Source organism: Poromitra crassiceps (assembly GCF_964638095.1).
Source record: "Poromitra crassiceps genome assembly, chromosome: 25".
In the NCBI taxonomy this organism is placed as follows: Eukaryota; Metazoa; Chordata; class Actinopteri; order Beryciformes; family Melamphaidae; genus Poromitra; species Poromitra crassiceps.
In genome coordinates, this window is record NC_139649.1 from 8581130 (window position 1) to 8602925 (window position 21796).

Genomic DNA, 21796 nt, shown 5'->3' on the forward strand with positions numbered 1-21796 from the left:
GAGAAAGACAGAGAGAGAGAAAGAGAGAGAGAGAGAGAGAGAGAGAGAGAAAGAGAGAGAGAGAAAGACAGAGAGAGAGAGAAAGAGAGAGAGAGAGAAAGACAGAGAGAGAGAGAGAGAGAGAGAAAGACAGAGAGAGAGAGAGAGAGAAAGAGAGAGAGAAAGACAGAGAGAGAGAAAGAGAGAGAGAGAAAGAGAGAGAGAGAGAAAGACAGAGAGAGAGAGATAGAGAAAGAGAGAAAGAGAGAGAGAAAGACAGAGAGAGAGAGAGAGAAAGACAGAGAGAGAAAGAGAGAGAGAGAAAGAGAGAGAAAGACAGAGAGAAAGAGAGAGAGAAAGAGAGAGAGAGAAAGACAGAGAGAGAGAAAGAGAGAGAGAGAGAGAGAGAGAGAGAAAGAGAGAGAGAGAAAGAGAGAGAGAGAGAGAGAGAGATACATCACAGCGATGAGTCACGTCTTGGGGTGGCGTTCTGCAGTGTCTGTGCATAATGCGCAAAGAGCAAAAGAGTGAATAGGGTTTCTTTTTATAGTCCCGTCTCCATCTCTGAATCATAACGACTCCCCGGGCGGGCAGTGGCCCCGCCCCCGCTCGCTCACTCACTCGCTCACTCGCTCGCCCTCACTCCCTGCTGATTTTCCAATTAGCACGGCCTTTGACACCCCACCCCACACATCCCCTCGCTTCTCACGTGCACTTCTCACGTGCACTTCAAAGTGATGTCAGTTAGATCGCTGTTAGAGAGATAGATTTCTACAATAATTCATCCGGGAGAGAGAGCGGATGTGTTTCAACCCTGGGTTGAACTACACATGGCTAGACCCTGCTTTGTGTCTTGTAGGTTAAATTCATTAGTAGAGACGTTGTCATCTGAGGCGAGTAACAAAAACCTGTGGCAGCATATTATGAGCCTCTGGCAGCGGTCGGCCTACAAGTGGCCAGGAGAATGGTCTCGAGCCCCGACAAAAGATAAGCCATCGAGCCCAATAGCTTATAATGAATTTCCTCGAAAGGTCAATGGAAGTGCTGGCAGGATGTCGCTCGGCTGACATCTTGTGACCTTTCTCTATGGTTTTTTTAGCGTACACGATACTCGATAGGGGCTGTTTAGGTAGGAGTGCTCAGACAGCTGTGAAGTACCTCAGTGTGTGGGGCTGTCCTGTTGTGTGGAACACAGCTAGCTATGTAATAGACTTACAAGGTCTTGCCATGAATGTGTCCAACGGCTCATTGGATTTATTAGGTTTATTATCAGTGTATTCGGTTAGGGAGTGTTATGTAACGTTGTTTATTATCTAATTTCGGTTTGAATGCGGGATGTGCAATTTTGAAATTCTCAAAATTACCAAACCGGTGCCAGCCACCCCGAGCAATGTTATTACCATTTTTTGCAACACATAAAACACATTTTCCACACGTGAACAACAAACCCCCCCTCCTCTCTACTCTTCCCACCCGTACCCCCCTATCCCTCCGGTCCTCTCTTCCAGCAAGACACACGGACTTCCTCCTCACTGCCCAAGCTGGACCTGCACGTGATCCCGGTGTGGAAGGAGGGCATCACAGGGAAAGGAGTGGTCATCACCGTTCTGGACGACGGACTGGAGTGGAACCACACGGACATCTACTCCAACTACGTAAGATACCGTTTCCATGGAGACAGCCCCCTCGTCTGGGCTGGCCGTTGCCATAGCAACGCTGCTGGTGACACCTTACAGGGCGATTCATAAAGACACTAAAAGATGCTCTATACGATAATGCCAACCTCCAAGGAGCTTCAGGCTTTTGATTACCTAGATGCAAAAGGGATATGGGCATGTTACTGTAGCAGGGTGAATTGAAGGTATTTAAGAATAGCCTACACAGGGATCTGTTTAGAATATCAGACTTTCGTACTTCCTACAGACACATGCCGCGTCTGCAGGTGGGAAGCCAGTGGGGGTATGAGAGTCCTGGTCGATACACTAGTAGTAGTAGTGCCTCCTCTGGTCGGTCGGGGCGCCTGTTCGGGGGGAGGGGAACTGGCGGGAATAGCGTGATCCTCCCACTACGTGCTACGTCCTGAAACTCCTCAGTGTCAGGTGAAAAGAAGCTGCAGCTGGCGACTGCACATGTATCAGAGGAAGCATGTGCTAGTCTACAACTCTTCCCAGATCGGGCAGAGAGGGTGCAAGCCCCCAGGAATAGCGCTGGGCTGTGAAGCCATTTGAACATGGTGGCGAAGCTCTGCATTGCAAGTCACGTGACGCCATGCAGCCCCAGAAAGGAAAATTCCCATCCACTTGCATGGGGACCCCGGCAGCTGTTAAACCCAGGGGATTTTTTTTCCGGGTGTCACTCAAAGTATAAAACGACTCTTTTAATGATCAAATCATTTTTTATGGGGCATTTTTTCTTCAGAAGCCACTAAGAGCTGTATATGGGTGTATTTTCTTCTATTAATACATCCATGGGTGGGAGACGTCATGGAATACGTCATGGCACACATGCGCACTTCGCCTTGGGCCGCATGGTCAGGAAGTAAAACCAGGAAGAAACCCCCCCCCCCCATGATGACTTCATGCGCCAGTGAGCAGCCTCCGTCCGAATGCATGGGTGGGCGTGGCACGTCCCCTATCCAGTTCTTTTAATACATCCATGAGAGGGTGGAGCAACGACCAGGACAGCAGAGGGAATTGGCCGAGTACAATTGGGGAGAAAATGGGAGAAAAAGTGGGAAAAAAATGAAAATATCTCTCTTGTTTTACTGATATTTTAATGTCAAGCTTGAGTGCAAATAATTACATGTTGATGAAAGGGCGCGCGCTCCATCTAGACTGTGCCCCAACAGTGCTGTTTCCCTCAGAAGCTATAGGCTGGTGACGGGCAGCCATCACTGCTGAGCCAGAGCAGGCAGAGAGCGGAAGATAGGATGCACGACAACACGGCCGATTGAAACGACTCCCGTTGTAATTAAGTTAAGGCTGATTAATCAATCAACTGAGCAGCTCATCCTTAATAATCAAGGCATATGAGCCGCCTGCGTTTGCATACATTTCTTCTGGTGATGACTCTAAAGTGACAGTGACTGGCATCTGACTCGGACTGGGGATTCAAACCGTTATTGCTGACCCAGACAACTGAGGGGAGTAAAATAAATAAATATGAATAAATAAATGAATAAATAAATAAATAAATAAATAAATAAATGAGTTTTGTTTCATTTTTTGTTTATCCTTATTATATTTAGGATATTTTCATTTATAGTGCAGGAGAATGACAGGACAGACAGAGCAGGGAGTCAGGGACACATCCAACATGTTATATGGGATACAGTATATAGAATCAATGCATTTTACACATGATGCACACTTTAGCCCATATAGCACCACAATGTCCTGCTTTATTAGCATCATTTTCCAAGCATTTTGATTGAGCATTTTTGTGGTGACGATGCCCACGTTTACCCACTACGACCACTAACTTTATTCAATAGAAATAGAACTATGACACAGACGTCACCTCAGTATATAACAGCAGTCACTGCCTGACTTCCCCCATCATGTTTCAACAGATACTGTATATCTGTTGTTGACATGAGGAAGAGCCCTGTTCTTCTTCATCCTTACAACCAATGGCTTGGTTTCAGCATTTGATCATATCCGTCTCTCCTCTTGTCATTCATAACGCCCTCAGTCTCTCTCAGTGACAGCAGATTGGTCCTGCATTCAGACGCCTGATGGACCTAACATGTTACCAGTCTTCATCACTGATATTGATATATGACATGATATGATATGATGATGTCACCCCCAACTTAAAAAAAAAGATCACTGATCATTTCTCTGTTTCCAACAGGATGCAGCAGCCAGCTACGATTTCAACGACAACGACCCGGACCCTTTCCCCAGATACGACTCCACCAATGAGAACAAGTAAGTTTGACTGCTGGGAAATGCCAGGGAAGCATGAGCATGTGCACAAAAACGGAACAGCAGACAGAATTCTAAAACGACTCGATGGCAAACTACGTGGTGCGAAAAGGCACTACATCACTGATAGGGCGATATCGTCACGATATCATGGCGGAAATAGTTCACGATAACGATATTTTGCGATATCTACAGAATTTCTTTTGAAACAAAGACAAAGTGAGAACGGAAAGAAGCAGAAATGATTTAAGAGGTCCCGGATTATTGAGACAATATTATCAAAAGTGTATTATTAATACAATACGAGGGATCAGCGTGACATCGCGACACCGTAAAACACCCGGAACCCCGGCAGTTAACACGTTCACTGCCAATTAGGGCTGTGCCGATTCACTTATCTCCCGATTCGATACTATCACGATACTTTGGTGCCGATTCGATATATATTGCGATTCACGATTATTGCGATTCTACGATTATTGCGATTCGATATTACGATTTATTGCGATTTTTGTTTATTTTTTTCTTTTATTTTTTCAGTTTGTTTGCTTTTTTACACTAGATTAGAACATGGGAAAAGTTGAATCATACACTAGAGACTGTATATTATATATCATGAGTAGGGCTGGGCGATATAGTTAAAAACAGGGGCGGACTGGGATCATAATTCAGGCCGGGCATTAGATACCAAGCAGGCCAGGCCGATATGGGCCAACGCGCGTGAAATTTGGGCCGTTTGAAGCCAGATTTGGGTCCAATTTTACAATGAGATGCACCCACTTTAACCCTGAAGTGTAATTATTACTTCAGACTAACTAATAAAGTAATAAAACCACTAGTAAACCAGTAGGCGGCGCCTGGCCTGCTGTTCAGTGAGTGGCCTGACTGCAAGCACCCAAAAAAAAAATTTTTTTTTTTTTAATTTGCGATTATCGATTCTGGAATAAAAGATCGATCCAAAAAATCGTGACATTAAAAATCGCGATACTTAGGTGAATCGATTTTTTCCCCCACCCCTACTGCCAATGACGTGTTTTTACGTCAAACTAAATCCAACGGTTGACTGCCAATGACGTGTTTTTACGTAAAAAAATTTTTTTTTTTTTTTGGACGGTGGGACGTTGATCTAACCCTTTTACGTCTCCTATACCACTATTGGAGGTATTGAATGTGTATAATCTATTTTACCGACCCACTGAGTGGCGACATGTCTCTCCACAGTAGAAAGAGGCGAGCCAAAACTGGAGGGAAAAGCGCGAGGAAGCCGTTCTCATACAGTAAAATGGATGGCGAAAACGCTTTCACTTTCACGCTGATGCACAGCGGTGGCAACGGTGGGGGGTTCCAAGAATAGACTGGATGCACACTTTGAAACACGCACCATAAATAAGCCCAGAATCGCAAGAGCTTCATCAGAGCTCTCAACCGGACCGCCAAGAAACGAGCGAAACCCATCCAGCGAGCCCCATCCAGACTGCCAGGCAGGAGCCAGGCAGCGGGTCTGTGACAAACGAGTTGCTGCTGCCTGGCTCCTCCGCCAAGGAGGGCGGAGGAGAACGCCCACGGAGGGAGGAGTTGGAAGCAGAGGGGGGTTTCCTGCTGTTATGGAGGAAATTACTGTTCAAAACTATTGTTTAGATGTCTGACGTCTTACTGATGCCAAAAATGAATGGTTAAAGTGACTGTTCTATCGAATTTCACAAAAAGTCGTTTATCTCAGAATAAATTTCCAGACGCTGAAACCATGCTGTATTCAACTGCTAATGCTTACATAACTACTAACTCTACAAACTAACTCTTTTAGACAGAGAAAGCACACATTCTATTAGTTCTTTTGAGATATTGTGTGTTCACAAAATCTTAGCAGAAAAGAATCCTCGGGTCTTGAAAGATGAGCCAGAATCCTCAAAAAAACCCTCTGGCAGAACCTACCTACAGTAAAAAAAAAAACGGCTGGCAGTGAATGTGTTAACACATCGCTTATATTTTGACATTGTGAGTGAGAGCAGAAAGTAGCTCAAGAGTTTGATGGATAATATATGCATGTCGTGTTAAAGTTGTGTAAATAGGGTCAGCCGGCTAGAGTCAGACGCTCAAGCTCAGGCTCCATAGGGTCCCAGTGCCGTTTCCACCCAGTGACGCTGTTTGTTTACAAAAATGCTGATTGGCTGATCCCTCATGTATATATATATATATATATATATATATATTTACACTATAATGATTATCGTCATATCACGATTATCACAACACCCCTAATCACTGATCACAACAGCACTTGCAGTAGGATGCACAGGCAGAATTCTCAAATGAGCCACGATTACATCATCTTACTGTACATTGACTACCAGTCGTAGCATCTGTCTGCGTCAGATCTGGCTGTTGCCAGCTGGTGTGAGTGTTAAGCTTTGCACCACAGTGGCTTTCCCTCCCCAAACACCCTTATGTTGCCATGGAATCCATGTGAGTGAAGCTGCAGCAAGGACTCATCATCATCACACTGGAGCAGATCTACTGTAGCTCCAAGTGTGTGATGATCCAGCTGGTAAACCAGCCGCTCACATGAACTCACATATCATTTGACCAGGTTTACCAGGCTAGAGCAGATCTATACCGAAAGCACAATCTCTTTTGTGATTATTTTGATTACTAGGCATCTCGCGCACTACGCTACGATTCCTAGGCTCTCTTGCACTGCACGCACGCACGCGCAAACACACAAACACACACACACACACACACACACACGCACACACACAAACACACACACACACACACGCACGCACGCGCAAACACACACACACACACACACACACACACACACAGCCTCTTCACCACCAATGACGCGGCGCTCTTTTGTTCTCAGAGCACTCTCCAGTTCAGAGCCTATTTTCACAGATGCACAATAACATACGACCAAAGCACGTCCATGTGATGCAGCTGATGCTGTCGTCACGTCCATGTGATGCAGCTGATGCTGTCGTCAGATGAATATCAAAGCACGTCCATGTGATGCAGCTGATGCTGTCGTCAGATGAATGTTGTTCTGTTCTAGACATGTCATTTTAGGAGAGATGTTATTTAACCAATTATCGTGGCCTATACAGTACCTGCTGTGATGATGAGTTTTGCACCCTGTGAAATGATGAGGGCGAGTCTAAACCAAACAGTTCAAAGAAAATACACAAAATTGGAACATAGTGCAATGAAGTTCAAAGGTTGCGTGTGAAAAAGTAACAATTTGGTGATTACAGTTTTAAATCTCTTTGATTTGGGACAATGCACATATTATACATCTATCCATCTATCTATCTATCTATCTATCTATCTATCTATCTATCTATCTATCTATCTATCTATCTATCTATCTATAAATTTGGCAATGTGGACTCTGTTTCTCTGTCTGTTTAAAGAATTTTGGCCGGCCACAGATATGCCGTTTTACGTGCGATCGGGCTGAAACTTCCAGGGGGTGTAAAGAGCACCTGTGCGGGTGACCTGATGGAGCCAGAGTTTTTAATTAGGGCAGATTAATTGATTAGGGCACTAAGGCTGATTGCCCTAAGGCTGAGGCTATAGTTCAGTGATGATGTAATTGTCATCAGTGAACAGGCGAGGCCGCGCAGTGGGCGAGCTGTGTATGCGAGCTGCAGGGCGGCCGAGGCCGCGCAGCGGCCAAGCCTAGGCATCGAGCGCGCAAGATTCCTAGTTATATACATGAGCACACCCAGCGATGTATTGTACCTGTTATTAGCTAAATATGGGGTATGTACAGACGCCGTGATAAACACGACATAATGTTTCTAATACAGTGTTTATCAAACATGTTTGTTCATAGGCATGGAACCAGGTGTGCTGGGGAGATTGCTATGCAGGCAGACAACAATAAGTGTGGTGTTGGCGTGGCATACAACTCCAAGGTTGGAGGTAAGAGAAGAGCTTCATGCATATTTATACTGTATATGCAAATATAATAAAAAATGTATGTTTGGTGGGTGCTCTAGTCCAGAGCCGTATAATAGAAGAGTTCCGACATCTCCATTCACTCCAATGGACCAGTTTTTTTCCAGGAAGTAGAAAGTAGGGGTGGGAATCGCTGAGTAGCTCACGATACGATATCGTCACGATACTTGGCCCTCGATAACGATATATCACGATACTGCGATACTGCGATACTGCGATATATTGGAAGACGATACATCACGATACCTGTGTAACAAGTGAAAAAAATACCTCTGAAGGCAAAAAATCATGTATTATGCATTTATTAGCAGAATTGACATGAACTCTCTGAGTTCACTCACTCACTCATACCATTTTCGATACCACGGAGGAAAAGTTACACATTAAGTCTTTTTATTATTACTATTAAAACAAGAAAACCTATATAACCTACCTACCTACCTACCTATATAATTTCTAAAAGTAGATATTAATGATCAAACATTTCCATTCATGTAGCCTACAGTAGTTATGTTTTTGTTTCAACTACAAACATAAATAAAGTCAACTTGAAACTATGTTTCAACTACCGCACACACAGCATAATATTTTAGCCTGTTTATTAAAAAAAAAAAAAAAAAAAAAAAAAAATTAATAAACATATCGATACTTGGCGCCAGTGTATCGATAACGTATCGCGGGTGGAAATATCGCGATAACGTGGGTATCGATATTTTGTCCCACCCCTAGTAGAAAGTGGAACTCTTGAGTAAAAAGAGCAGCACTGTCGAGTTGCAGCAAAATAGACAGTTTGTGTTGTACTCTGAAAGGGTTTTTCATCCCTTGAATCAAATTGTACATTATCAGCTTTATTTTAGCATGCAAAAGTAGCGCGAGACCCATTCCTGGCTGTTCATTGGCTAATGAGTCTCGCATTTTGGTCCTCCGCTGACGCCACTCTCTCTCTAGAGGATACTACTCTAGTCTAGATAGATGCCTGTACCATGAATGCACCACCCCGGGTTAGTTCATTAAAGGCAGTAGCTGGGAGGAGAAGGTTTCCTGATGGAGACCTGCTTGTCACACCAGATGGCTCCTTAACGTCACTCTCCAAAATGACTGAGCTCCAGTCCACCTCAACAATAGTTTGCATATTAGGGCTGTGACATCTGAAGGGCCAGAGTGGCCAGCTGGGTCTTAGTGCCCCTAGAAGCACCAGCTGATTTACTGTCTTCAAATAGCAACATTACAAACGCTGCTGTCACAAAACAAGGGAATTGTATTAGAACTCAAATTAAGCGAAGCGCTTTACTAACAAAGCTAACCTTCATTTCATGTCACGAGGGAAAAAAGTAGAATAACATTTGAGTCCTTCCTTTCTGCATTCCTTAGAAATGACCAATGATTGTCAATATATCTTTGAAAATGTCTGACTTGAAAAATTCCAGTACAGGTATACGGTGGAAAAACCAGAACCAGAACCTGTGCTGTAATCTTCTTCCTGTCTCTCTACCACAGGGATTCGTATGTTGGACGGGATTGTGACTGATGCCATCGAGGCCAGCTCTATTGGCTTCAATCCAGACCATGTGGACATCTACAGTGCCAGCTGGGGACCCAACGATGACGGCAAGACAGTGGAGGGGCCCGGCCGCCTGGCCCAGAAGGCCTTTGAATACGGCATCCAGAAGGTAATTAATAAGACAGCCAATCATTATTTCAATTAAGTGGGTGTGGTCTCAGACTCAGCTTCTCGATGGGCGCTATTACCTGCCTTTACCTGATCAAACTGTCAAAATCAATTAGGGCAATGTAATCTGCCATCCAGAAGAATGCTGCTAACGAGGAAATGCCGTTGGTTATAATTGTTCGGAAAGATTTGTATCTACATCACCCCAAATACAAAAAAAAAGCCTCTGCTAAATGCAATAAAGTAAAGTAAAGTAATATCACTTTTATGTTAAGCAATATAGCAGTTCAGTTTCTCATCTTTCATCGTGTATACAGTACATAAGATATGTATATAAGCATTTTCCTCCCTCCTCCTTCAACTCTCTCCCATCATGGTTCCTTTAGGGCCGCGGGGGGAAAGGCTCCATTTTTGTTTGGGCGTCGGGTAACGGCGGCCGGCAGGGCGATAACTGTGACTGTGACGGCTACACAGACAGCATCTACACCATCTCCATCAGCAGTGCCTCGCAGCAGGGCCTGTCCCCGTGGTACGCGGAGAAGTGCTCCTCCACTCTGGCCACAGCGTACAGCAGTGGAGACTACACCGACCAGAGGATCGTAAGTCGCTTCGGTTTAAAACAGGGCGCGGGTTTTGGAGAAGCGAGCGCTTGTGACCGGAAGGTCATCGGTTCATTCCCCCGGGACGGGCAGGATAAATCTGGGTGGGGAAAGTGAAAAAGGCAGCGCTTGCGCCTCCCTCATTACCACCACTGAGGGTGGTAATGAGGATAGCGTCTTCATTTTACGTGAAGACTCAGGTAGGAGCCGGCTTTTAGACCTAGACGTGAAAATGGCACAGTGTAAAATGGGAAATGCGTGACGTTCGCCGGGCGCTAATGTGCTCAGTATGAGCGAGAAGCGCCCGGCTAGCGGGGTAAGGTCAGACAGACATACAGCAGTTACGCTTGCTAGCCTGCATGAAAGACGCCAGTGTGTTTATGTTTTTAATATAGTCATATCTATGGTTTATAACGCTGCCACTAATCAGAGGCAGAGAGGGCCAGGGGTGGGTTATGCCTTCGCCATCATCCGAAAAAAATATCGCTTCCGGTAAGCTAGCTAGCTAGCTAATGTTAGCTGCTGGTTGGTTGGCTAACTAGCGAATGTTAGCCGTTAGCTAACATTAACGCATTAACTAGACAAACACAGACATGCAGAGCTCCAAAAACAGAGCAATTCGTGATTTTGTTACTGTAGTTTCTGCAGAGTAACGTCCATGTACCTTTATAGATTGCACAGAGTTGGTATTGCAAAGGGATCTGACGGATAGTGCAGTAACAGTCAGCAGCTATGATAGCACAAGCCACTCGGGGGGAGGAAGTCCATACTGTATATGGTCCATCCGGTCATGGGGCACAGTGATTGGCTGGCTCAGATTCAAATCTGAGTCAGCCAATCGCGTTGTCCTGCGCTGTTTGGGACGTGTATAAAAGGCCACCGCTGACTGGGGTGGGTGGGGGGAACCAGAGGAGAGGGGGAGAGAAGAGGAGGGGAGAGGAGGAGAGAAGGGGAGAGGGGGAGAAGAGGAGGGGAGAGGGGGAGAGAAGAGGAGGGGAGAGGGGGAGAGGAGAAGAGGAGAGGGGAGGAGAGGGGGAGAAGAGGAGGGGAGAGGGGGAGAGGAGAGGGGGAGAGAAGAGGAGGGGAGAACCAGAGGAGGGGGGAGAGGAGAGAGGGGGAGAAGAGGGGAGAGGGGGAGAAGAGGAGGGGAGAGGGGGAGAGGAGAGGAGGGGAGAACCAGAGGAGAGGGGGAGAGGGGAGAGGAGAGAGGGAGAGAAGAGGGGAGAGGGGGAGAAGAGGAGGGGAGAGGGGGAGAAGAGGAGGTGAGAGGGGAGAACCAGAGGAGAGGGGGAGAGAAGGGGAGAGGGGGAGAAGAGGAGGGGAGAGGGGGAGAGAAGAGGAGGAGAGGGAGAGGGAGAGGGGAGGAGAGGAGAGGAGAGGAGTCGGGGGGAGGAAGTCCATATATGGTCCATCCGGTCATGGGGCACAGCGATTGGCTGGCTCAGATTCAAATCTGAGTCAGCCAATCGCGTTGCCCTGCGCCGTTTGGGACTGTGTATAAAAGGCCACCGCTGACTGGGGTGGGTGGGGGGAACCAGAGGAGAGGGGGAGAAGAGGAGGGGAGAGGGGGAGAGGAGAAGAGGAGAGGGAGAGGGGAGGAGAGGAGAGGGGGAGAGGAGTCGGGGGGAGGAAGTCCATATATGGTCCATCCGGTCATGGGGCACAGCGATTGGCTGGCTCAGATTCAAATCTGAGTCAGCCAATCGCGTTGTCCTGCGCCGTTTGGGACCGTGTATAAAAGGCCACCGCTGACTGGGGTGGGTGGGGGGAACCAGAGGAGAGGGGGAGAAGAGGAGGTGAGAGGGGAGAACCAGAGGAGAGGGGGAGAGAAGGGGAGAGGGGGAGAAGAGGAGGGGAGAGGGGGAGAGAAGAGGAGGAGAGGGAGAGGGGAGGAGAGGAGAGGAGTCGGGGGGAGGAAGTCCATATATGGTCCATCCGGTCATGGGGCACAGCGATTGGCTGGCTCAGATTCAGAGAGGGGGAGAAGAGGAGGTGAGAGGGGAGAACCAGAGGAGAGGGGGAGAGAAGGGGAGAGGGGGAGAAGAGGAGGGGAGAGGGGGAGAGAAGAGGAGGAGAGGGAGAGGGGAGGAGAGGAGAGGAGTCGGGGGGAGGAAGTCCATATATGGTCCATCCGGTCATGGGGCACAGCGATTGGCTGGCTCAGATTCAAATCTGAGTCAGCCAATCGCGTTGCCCTGTGCCGTTTGGGACCGTGTATAAAAGGCCACCGCTGACTGGGGTGGGTGGGGGGAACCAGAGGAGAGAAGGGGAGAGGGGGAGAAGAGGAGGGGAGAGGGGGAGAGGAGAGGGGGAGAGAAGAGGAGGGGAGAACCAGAGGAGAGGGGGAGAGGGGAGAGGAGAGAGGGGGAGAAGAGGGGGGGAGAGGAGGAGAGAAGGGGAGAAGAGGAGGGGAGAGGGGAGAACCAGAGGAGAGGGGGAGAGAAGGGGAGAGGGGGAGAAGAGGAGGGGAGAGGGGGAGAGAAGAGGAGGGGAGAGGGGGAGAGGAGAAGAGGAGAGGAGAGGAGAGGAGAGGGGGAGAGGAGTCGGGGGGAGGAAGTCCATATATGGTCCATCCGGTCATGGGGCATAGCGATTGGCTGGCTCAGATTCAAATCTGAGTCAGCCAATCGCGTTGTCCTGCGCCGTTTGGGGCCGTGTATAAAAGGCCACCGCTGACTGGGGTGGGTGGGGGGAACCAGAGGAGAGGACTTATGACTTCTGGTCATAAAGCCGTTGGAGGGGTGAGCATTGCGCCCCGCAGAGCTTGGACCCCAGGCTAATCACCCTCCTCAGTTTGGCCTTATTGGCGTCTGAGAGACCCTCGTACCAGGCCAGAAAAGAGAAGGTGAGGAGGCTCTCTATGTGGCAAATATAGAAGCTGCGGAGGATGGGAGGGGCTATGTTCAGGTGCCTCAGCCTTCGTAAAAGGTAGGCCCGTTGCTGGCACTTTTTGAAGATGATTTATTGTGTGTTGTCATTGAAGGTCAGCCCGCTGTCAATGATGGTCCCAAGGTACTTGTAGCTGCTGACCCTCTCCACAACCTCTCCATTGAGTTTCAGCTGTGGGACATGATCGGCCTTTCTCCGGAAGTCTATGAGGAGCTCCTTTGTTGTTCTCACGTTTATCTGGAGAAAGTGCTCCTCACACCACTGGTGCAGATTGTTTGCTTCCTCCTCAAAATGGGCGTGACTGTTGGAAGTGTCAACTAATGCAGTGTCATCTGCGAACTTCACCGCCAAGCTCAAACCATCCGAGCCCCTCAGGCTGTTGGTATACAGGGCAAACAGGAATGGTGAAAATACTGTCCCCTGGGGGGCGCCGGTGGACATGAGCACGACAGGAGAGGTGGAGCTGTTGACTTTGACAAACTGCTCCCTTTTAAAGGAGAAAGTCCAGCATCCAGAGGATCATGTGTGGATCCACCTGGAGCTCTTGCAGTTTGGCACAGAGAATGTGGGGCTGCATGCAGTTGAATAGACCCTTCTCACGGGGGCCATTTTGTGCCAAAAAGGCAGGTTAAACACAGGTGCAAGCAAAACACTAATGAGGGTTTCCAACTTCCATCATTGGAATTTGGAAACCCTCATTAGTGTATTGCTTGCACCTGTGTTTATCCTGCCTTTTCGACACAAAATGACCCCCGTGAAAAGGGTCTATGCAGATGAAAAATCCACAAGCAGGATTCACTGTTCACCGAATAAATAAATGTCAAAGAAAATGGTAGCGCATCTCAGGGGTCATCATGTCTTATTATGATTCTATTCAATGTATTTAAGATGATCTTTCATGTTATTCTGTGCCTGTTTTCCTTCAGACTAGCGCCGATCTGCATGATGAGTGCACCGAGACTCACACTGGGACCTCCGCCTCCGCCCCACTGGCTGCTGGGATATTCGCGCTGGCCTTGGAGCAGAAGTATGCTGCAACACTGTTACACTACACACAACATATAATGGCACTGCTCTGGCATTTCTCCATGCACACAACGCACCCTGGTGTTACTCACTGGCCTGCCCCCCCCCCTGTTCAACCTGCCTCCCTCCAGTCCAGAGCTTACCTGGAGAGACCTGCAGCACATTGTGGTGTGGACCTCGGAGTTCGATCCCCTGGCCAACAACCCGGGCTGGAAGAGGAACGGGGCAGGGCTGATGGTCAACAGTCGCTTCGGCTTTGGCCTTCTCAACGCCAAAGCCCTGGTGGACCTGGCTGACCCAGCCATCTGGAAGCATGTCCCAGAGAAGAAGCAGTGTATTGTCAGGGATGACTCTTTCCAGCCCAGGTATATATAACATATATTATGAACCATTTACGGCTGCTCTCTTTGAGCTGATTTCGTTGTCTTCCATCTTCTCTCTGTAGCATCAGCTATTACAGTAATGTCTGACGAATGGCAGCTTTTCGGTAGGTCCAGACCCTTAACATATTCTGCCCACCATTCTGTCATTCTGCTACCACAGTATACCAAAATGAAATCTGGCTCCTGATGCAATCTGTAGTCTACATAAAACAGGACCAGATTTTGGCAAAGTATTTCATTTTATTAAAGAGAGGTTATGTCCTAATGTCCTCAACAAAGCAAAGAGATTAAACCATCTGTGTTATTAAAGACCAATCTGTTGCTTTTGCATGCATGTCACAACAAGAACAAAATCTCAAGCCAGCAAAGCTTCCGGTGCGCTGAAAATAAAAGTGAATCAAAAAAGGGTTTTTCAAATGGATGACGGAGGGAAAAAAATATATTTTGAGGTCAGTCATTAACTTCACTTGTTCATAGATGTTAACTGCTAAACAATAGGATTAAATAGCCCAAACGCTAAGCCGCCAGGCATGCAAAACTCAGAGGAAGCAACCCCCCCCCTCTGTTCCTCTTTTATCTCACCAGATGTTTCGTGTAACCCATTGATACCTGATGCAGCATTTGCGTGTATATCCCTCATTTGTGTGTGTATCCCTTTAAGACCGCGAACCGCGTTGACGCGGTTCGCGGTCTTAAAGGGATACACACACAAATGCTGCATCAATGGGTTAAGTTCCTTTTTGGATTAATGATCCCAGAACATTGAGGGCAAACGTTTAATTGTCCTTGAATGCACCTTTGGATTCAATGGTATTCCACCGATAGCAGCTCGTGCCAACTGGCGTGGGCAGTTTTGTCTTCCCTTAAGTGTCCATATGCCATGTGCTTTGGATTACCAGACTCAATAGCAGTGACACCCAGTCCCCCCACCATTACCTTCCTGCATCTCGGTTTAATCCAGTGGATTTGACTCCACATCTCTCTCATTGCTTAGTGGTCTCAAAGCCCTCCAGCTTTAACGCCAGCTTCAACATGGAAATCCTTTCATTCATGCCCAGGGGGGGGGGGGGGGGGGTAGGGATTAACGTTTTTTCCAAATGAATGCCCAAAGGCATCAGAACCTGTCCGTGTATCGTATGAGGGCCTATGCATGCCCCCGCTTTGTGTTCACGATGCTGCACGCACGTTTGGGTGATGTCATGTGACAACACATCCTGGATTGTCATTTTTCCAAAAACTAAATGAACTCTGAGTCTGAACACCGGTATTCATTTAAAACCTCCAGCATTCAAAATAGGCTCCAGTTACTTTTCCCCAATCTATTCATATTCCCACGATGTGTTGTTTAATATGCACAGCTCATTGGCTGTGGCTGTCATTTGATTACAATCTCCCGTTATTTTCCTACAAAGATGGCCGTGTGGTGATGTGGTCAGAATACTATGAATTGCTGTTGCAGCTCAGTGGATTTGTAGGGATACTGATCAAATGTGTTGCTTTGCATATTCAGTGAAATATGCAAAACCGCACATGATCAAGTATCCTATGTAAACAATAATTTGTTATATGCAGAACAGCGATGCGGTATTTTGCACCCCGCTGCTGTTGCCCCGACCTTTATGTTACGTTCCAAGGCAACACTACTGTATGTCACATTATGATGGACCTCTGTTGTCACGGTGGGTCTGTTTGCATAACTCGTGCCCTGCTATTTTAATGCGTCCCACAGGGCACTGCAAGCAGCAGGGGAGATCACTATAGAGATTCCAACCAAAGCGTGTGCAGGCCAGGAGAATGTAGTCCTCTCACTGGAGCATGTCCAGGTGGAGGCCAGCATCGAATACACCAGGAGAGGGGACCTACACATCACACTCACCTCCCCATCAGGTCAGTGATATACGTGCGCTCGCTCGCGCACACACACACACACACACACACACACGCGGGCGCGCACACACACACACACTCACACACACACACACTCTCACACACACACACACACACACACACACACACACACACACACACACACACACGTGCACTAGAGTCCCATAATAATGGGTCTGAAATGATCTTTTCCTTCAGGCACCAGCACAGTGTTGTTGGCTGAGCGAGAGAGGGACACCTCCTCCAACGGCTTCAGAAACTGGGACTTCATGTCTGTCCACACTTGGGGAGAAGACCCTGCTGGTACATGGACCATAAAGATCACGGACACTGTGAGTTACACACACATCTGTTGACAAAACACGCCTCACTCTTGTTCGTTCAGATGTGATTCAAATTCTGCATCACATTTCTGCATGCAGTTAAAGAAAGAAAAGCCCCCCCTGGATTAGTTAATTGATAAATGCAGAGAAAGATTATATCTACAAAAAAAATCATATTCAGGTTTTGCAGTGTGCAGGAATATTCTTGCACGTGGGTATTATTGTGTTGGCTGAGATGAAAGCAACGTGATTCCCTCTGGCAGTCTGGGCGTATGGAGAACGAGGGTCGCATTTTGAACTGGAAATTGATACTGCACGGAACGTCGGAGAAGCCGGAGCACATGAAGAAACCTAGAGTGTACGTCCCCTACAACGCTGTGCAGAACGACCGCCGCGGTGTGGAACGTGTGGATGACATGATGGAGGTGAGCACAACGCAATAGAGGTATAATTGACCCCTGGTGCTTTTCCATGAGGCTGAGTGCCCACGTGGAAACCTTGTTTCGAGGACGTGTGAGTGGATCATAGGAGTGGATGAGAGCAGGGACGTCATACGATTAGTAAATCCTGGTTTCCCAAAACCATCCTCATCGATCGCACCTACACCACCGTTACGTTCCACTGACACTGAAGTTACACCTAGGTCTGATAAGATGACAACAATACAACAGATTCATATATTAATCTTTTCAAACAAATAGGAGGAATCTGCAGTGCTCCATGATGTATGATTTCCAACGCACAGCACAAATGTGTTCTATTTTTAGATGCTCTGCCTGCGTATTGTTTTCTTTTGTCTGACGGTGTGTGTGAGTCACACTGTCATTCACATTCACCGCTCCAACATGCCTCCTCTCTGTCTGTGTGCTGATCCAGGAGGAGCCCACCCAGGCCCGTCCGCCTCAGAGGACCGAGGCCGAGACCCAAGCCTCCCCACCCGACGACGACGACGACAACTCCCAGAAGGAGCCCATAAAGAAGCCCCCCATAACACCCTACTCCCCCACCCTGGCCCTGCTGCGCCTCCTGCAGACGGCCTTCAACAGGCAGACCCCGGCCCTCCAGCAGGCCCAGTCGCCGGCCAGGGCATCCTCCTCCTCTCCCTGGAGGAAGCAGCAGCGCCTGGACAAGAGCCCGTCTCCGCCCGCCACGCGACTGCCCCCTCAGAAGCTCTACCAGGCCCTGGACAGGATCAACAAGTACCGCGGCACCGAGGACAGTCTCTACAGCGACTACAGCGACGGCTTCTACAACAGCAAGCCCTACCGGCACAGAGATGACCGGCTGCTGCAGGCGCTGGTCCAAATGCTCGCTGACCAGCGCCAGTGAGTGAAGGCCTGAAGGCCCGAACGGGATGGAGGAGAGGAATCACAAGGAGGAAGAGAAGAAGGGAGAAAGACAACGAGTGGGGGAGCAGGGTTAGCGGTATGTGTTGGATAGGGAGCAGAGGAACAAGAGGGAGGGATACTAGTGGTGCAGATAACCATAACAATTGGTGCATTTTGTGATAAAAGCAATCATTTGGTACATAGCCAAAGGCATTCCAAAAAGATCTGAGGCATCATGAATTTTGAATCTTTTTTTTTTCCTCCTTGCAAAAATTCGTTATGGCTCAATATCTCCCCCACCCCCCCTTTGGCTATAAATGCACCAACTTATAGAGGGTATGCATGTGATGTCACAGAGGCAGAAGTCACTGTGGGGTCACGCCCACTGAGTCACAGCAAGACTGAGCTTGAATGCAGTAATCAGCCTAGATAACTGACACCTGCTGCTCAGGGAGGAACTTGACACTCATTTTGACACTCGTTCCCGATTGAGGGGGCGTGTTCCAGTGGGTGTGCATACCCTCTATATGCTTTTTATCACAAAATGCGCAATTGTTATGGAATTTTTAGCTAGCTGCACCAGGAGCAGAGGAAGGGACTCTTCCAGTCATTTCTGTTGTTCCCAAAATGCTGCATTTCTGATCTCCTTCATAATCCAATGACCATTCAGCCATTCATTCATTCATATCATGTACTTTGTCCATGTGATTTAAAACGTAGACCCACTGCTCCAGCTTGTCTCATGATCAGAGCCTCCCTTCTACAAACTGTCTCTATGTTGTGAAATTCTAAACATTTTGACCAAAAGAAAAGGGGCAAGATGTTTTGGGAATAGGCCTTGTCTCTCCTTCTCTTCACTGCCTGCTCAAGCATGCCACCATTAGAATATGTTTTATAATTGTATCTATATATCATCTATATATTGAATGAACCAAGACAATGATTGTAACATGGTTTTGAAGACACTTGACATCTAAAATCTCCACTTTCCCTACCCAAATGTCCCAAGGCTCCGTTTAGATTGGACCATATTTCATATATCATACAGGCTACCCTTCCATATGTTTTGTGCAACGGTAGCACACCTACTCACATGATCCACATTGGAAGACAAATTGATCACGGTTCATTTAAATAAAGTCAATAAATTAGGATAAGCGTAGATTATCAATAAGTATCAAACAAAAAGTTTAATTGACCAGCTATTGGCAAAGCTTGAACTGTGTTGACAAATGATTTATTCTCAGGGTGTCAACAAAGCTCAAGAGTTGTAGAACTGTATTATTAATTTAAAACCCTTGTGTCCTACTAGTCCATCTGATGGATATTTCCTACAGTCGCGTATGGGCCGTTTCGACATTTTTTGATTAAATGGTCTGAAATTAAGGCTAGGTATTTTTTGGGGGGGTATTTGACAAAAATCAATCATATCTATCATCTTTCCACCATGCTAAGACCTTGTTTCAAAAGGACAACTCAATTTACTGTTAGTCCATCTGATGGACCCATTGACTTCCATTGAAAACACTCTATTGGTACTCCCAGCAAATTTTTACAAAATTAATTTATTTCATTTGTTTCAGCGGGCATCCTGGACCAAATACCTTGAAATTTGACCTTAATATCTAACCTTGGAGTTGGTAGAAAATTTGGGGGAGTTACATGGTCTCAAAGTCCATTGCATAGTTGTCCCATTGGTTTCAATGTTAATTTTGCACAAAAACAAAAACATTTTTTGACTCCCAGCAAATTTTTCAAAAAATCATTATTTCCTTGATGTTACACATCTCACCTTGACTCAAGCGGTTAAAATTGTAGTTTCTACTGTGTTTTGCTATTTCCCCATATTCCCCCAGTTTTGGCATAGCAATCAATTCCATACAGTTTACATGAAATGTAAAAAAAACTGATTCCTATGCCAAAGATGGGAAAATATTAGAAAACTGAATTTGACAGTCCACACTACTGATTTGAAGCCTTTAGACCAGGATGGATGCTGGACTAAAGCTCATTTGTGTGTTTTGGGGAAAATGGCTGGTAGTCCAAAACATGCGCTTTTTGGATTTTTGGCTCAAAATATGAAAAAATATTATTTTTACAAAAAATCACAAAAAATACAAAAACCCACTGATGATGTCACAATGTCTGTGAAATCATCAGTAATGTCATCAGTGACATATTATTGACCAAAAATCATCTCATGACATCACTGATGATGTCATAGGCTAGTGATGTCATAGGTATTGTGACATCATTCCTGCCAATCTTTGACACTAGGCATCTTGCAGTGGTGACTTTTGTAAAACACCCCAACCTGCCCATAATATCAGACCCAAATCCAGTTTGTCTTTATGGAGAAAAAAAAAATCACTTTTTTTTTTTAGTGTACTTTTTTTTTTTTACTGTACTTACTGTACACTGGCATTTGAGGGGTTAAAATTCGAATAGGTATGAAATGTTGGTATGAGGTATTAGGGAAGAAGTTACCAATGAATTATAAACAGTCAAAAATTTAAAAATTTAAATTAATATTTATAAATTAGTACAGTATTCCCGTTAAGGTCCATCAGATGGACTAACAGTAAATTGAGGATTATTCGTAATTGGGGTACAAGGGTTAAGAAAAGAGTAAACCTGCAACCAATCGGTCAGAATCAGTGGAAATGTGTTTTTATTTATTTGTTCATTGATTTTCTTCTTCACTGTAGCTAATATATTTAAACTAGAAAAACAGGTGATCTTACTTCGTGTGCAATCTGATTAATTTTGTACGAGTACAATGCTGCATTAAATGAAATATTTTTCTAAGGATTCTTCATAGTTTATGAAAGTAATATACACGACTACACAGTATATCAAACCCTTGATCCGTTTATTTTCTCTCTAGTATCGTTTATTCAATAATTGCAAAGTCAGTGGAGTTATCCAAATACCAATGAACACTGCCAAACCGTTTGTTGTGAAAAAGCTTCTTGTGTTTTTGGTGATTGTGCAAATGGCTGGTCTGTTGTTTGTTCATCATCTGTATTGCCAACTACAAGCAGAACCATTTCATTTTAACCCCCGGACAGATTAAGCATAAATATTTGCAATTTAGCGCCACCTCTTGGATATTATTTTCTTTGGTAATGGACCTATAACACTTTGACCCTTCAGCAAGCCTATATATATATAGGGGCTCTGCACTGGAACTCTCGAGCACATTCATCTTGAACGCCTTAATATATGCTGTAAATTCACATAATCATCTCCACTAGGTGTAGAGCCATTTTTGGATGCTAGCGTCATTGTTGATGCCAGAGAGTTGTGAATAGTTGTGAATCCTCTGTGCAGAGTCTCTCTATCTTCCAGCTTATTTGGGTGCTGATAGTTTGGAGCTGCCTGCCTGCTGACTTTAGCCCCGCTTCTCTGCCAACGAGTTGACAGGACGGAGATGACGTTTGGGAAAACGGTTTACATTCGCCCTGTAATTGATCCATACTTTAGTGTAGCTTAGCCGCTGTTGTTGTTGTTTCTTTGTTCATATTTTTGGGGGTTTGACCGATGCTTCTGTCCAAAGCTGTTTGCACAAGCTTATATTATGTCGCAATTTCTGTATGGATGTACAAAACAATATATAGATTTATCGTAATAAACTGCAAAGTGACCTCTGTGAGTGACTTATTTATGGTAACATTTTCCTGGGATATTACGTTGGCTGTTGGCTCAGTCTTCATACTCCATAGCGCAGAAACATTGAATAATACTTTCCATCTATCTGGGAATATAATAATAAAAGCACAATGATAAGAAACATTCAGATGCACAAATACTTTTTAAAA

The 21796-nt window shown here is 46.1% G+C and overlaps 1 protein-coding gene across 1 annotated transcript in view; it reads left to right on the plus strand.

The window, feature by feature from the left end:
• The window catches only part of pcsk1 (proprotein convertase subtilisin/kexin type 1), a gene marked incomplete at both ends in the record, with an annotated part of 22904 nt that extends 4928 nt beyond the window's left edge, over window positions 1–17976 (plus strand). The window contains 11 exons of the mRNA XM_083660717.1: window positions 1488–1634; window positions 3835–3911; window positions 7747–7835; window positions 9369–9541; window positions 9927–10139; window positions 13955–14055; window positions 14186–14419; window positions 16167–16324; window positions 16523–16656; window positions 16911–17072; window positions 17527–17976. Of these exons, the coding sequence (XP_083516843.1) occupies window positions 1488–1634; window positions 3835–3911; window positions 7747–7835; window positions 9369–9541; window positions 9927–10139; window positions 13955–14055; window positions 14186–14419; window positions 16167–16324; window positions 16523–16656; window positions 16911–17072; window positions 17527–17976 (1938 nt within the window). The remainder of the gene's footprint in view (window positions 1–1487; window positions 1635–3834; window positions 3912–7746; window positions 7836–9368; window positions 9542–9926; window positions 10140–13954; window positions 14056–14185; window positions 14420–16166; window positions 16325–16522; window positions 16657–16910; window positions 17073–17526) is intronic.
• Window positions 17977–21796: the final 3820 nt, after the last annotated feature.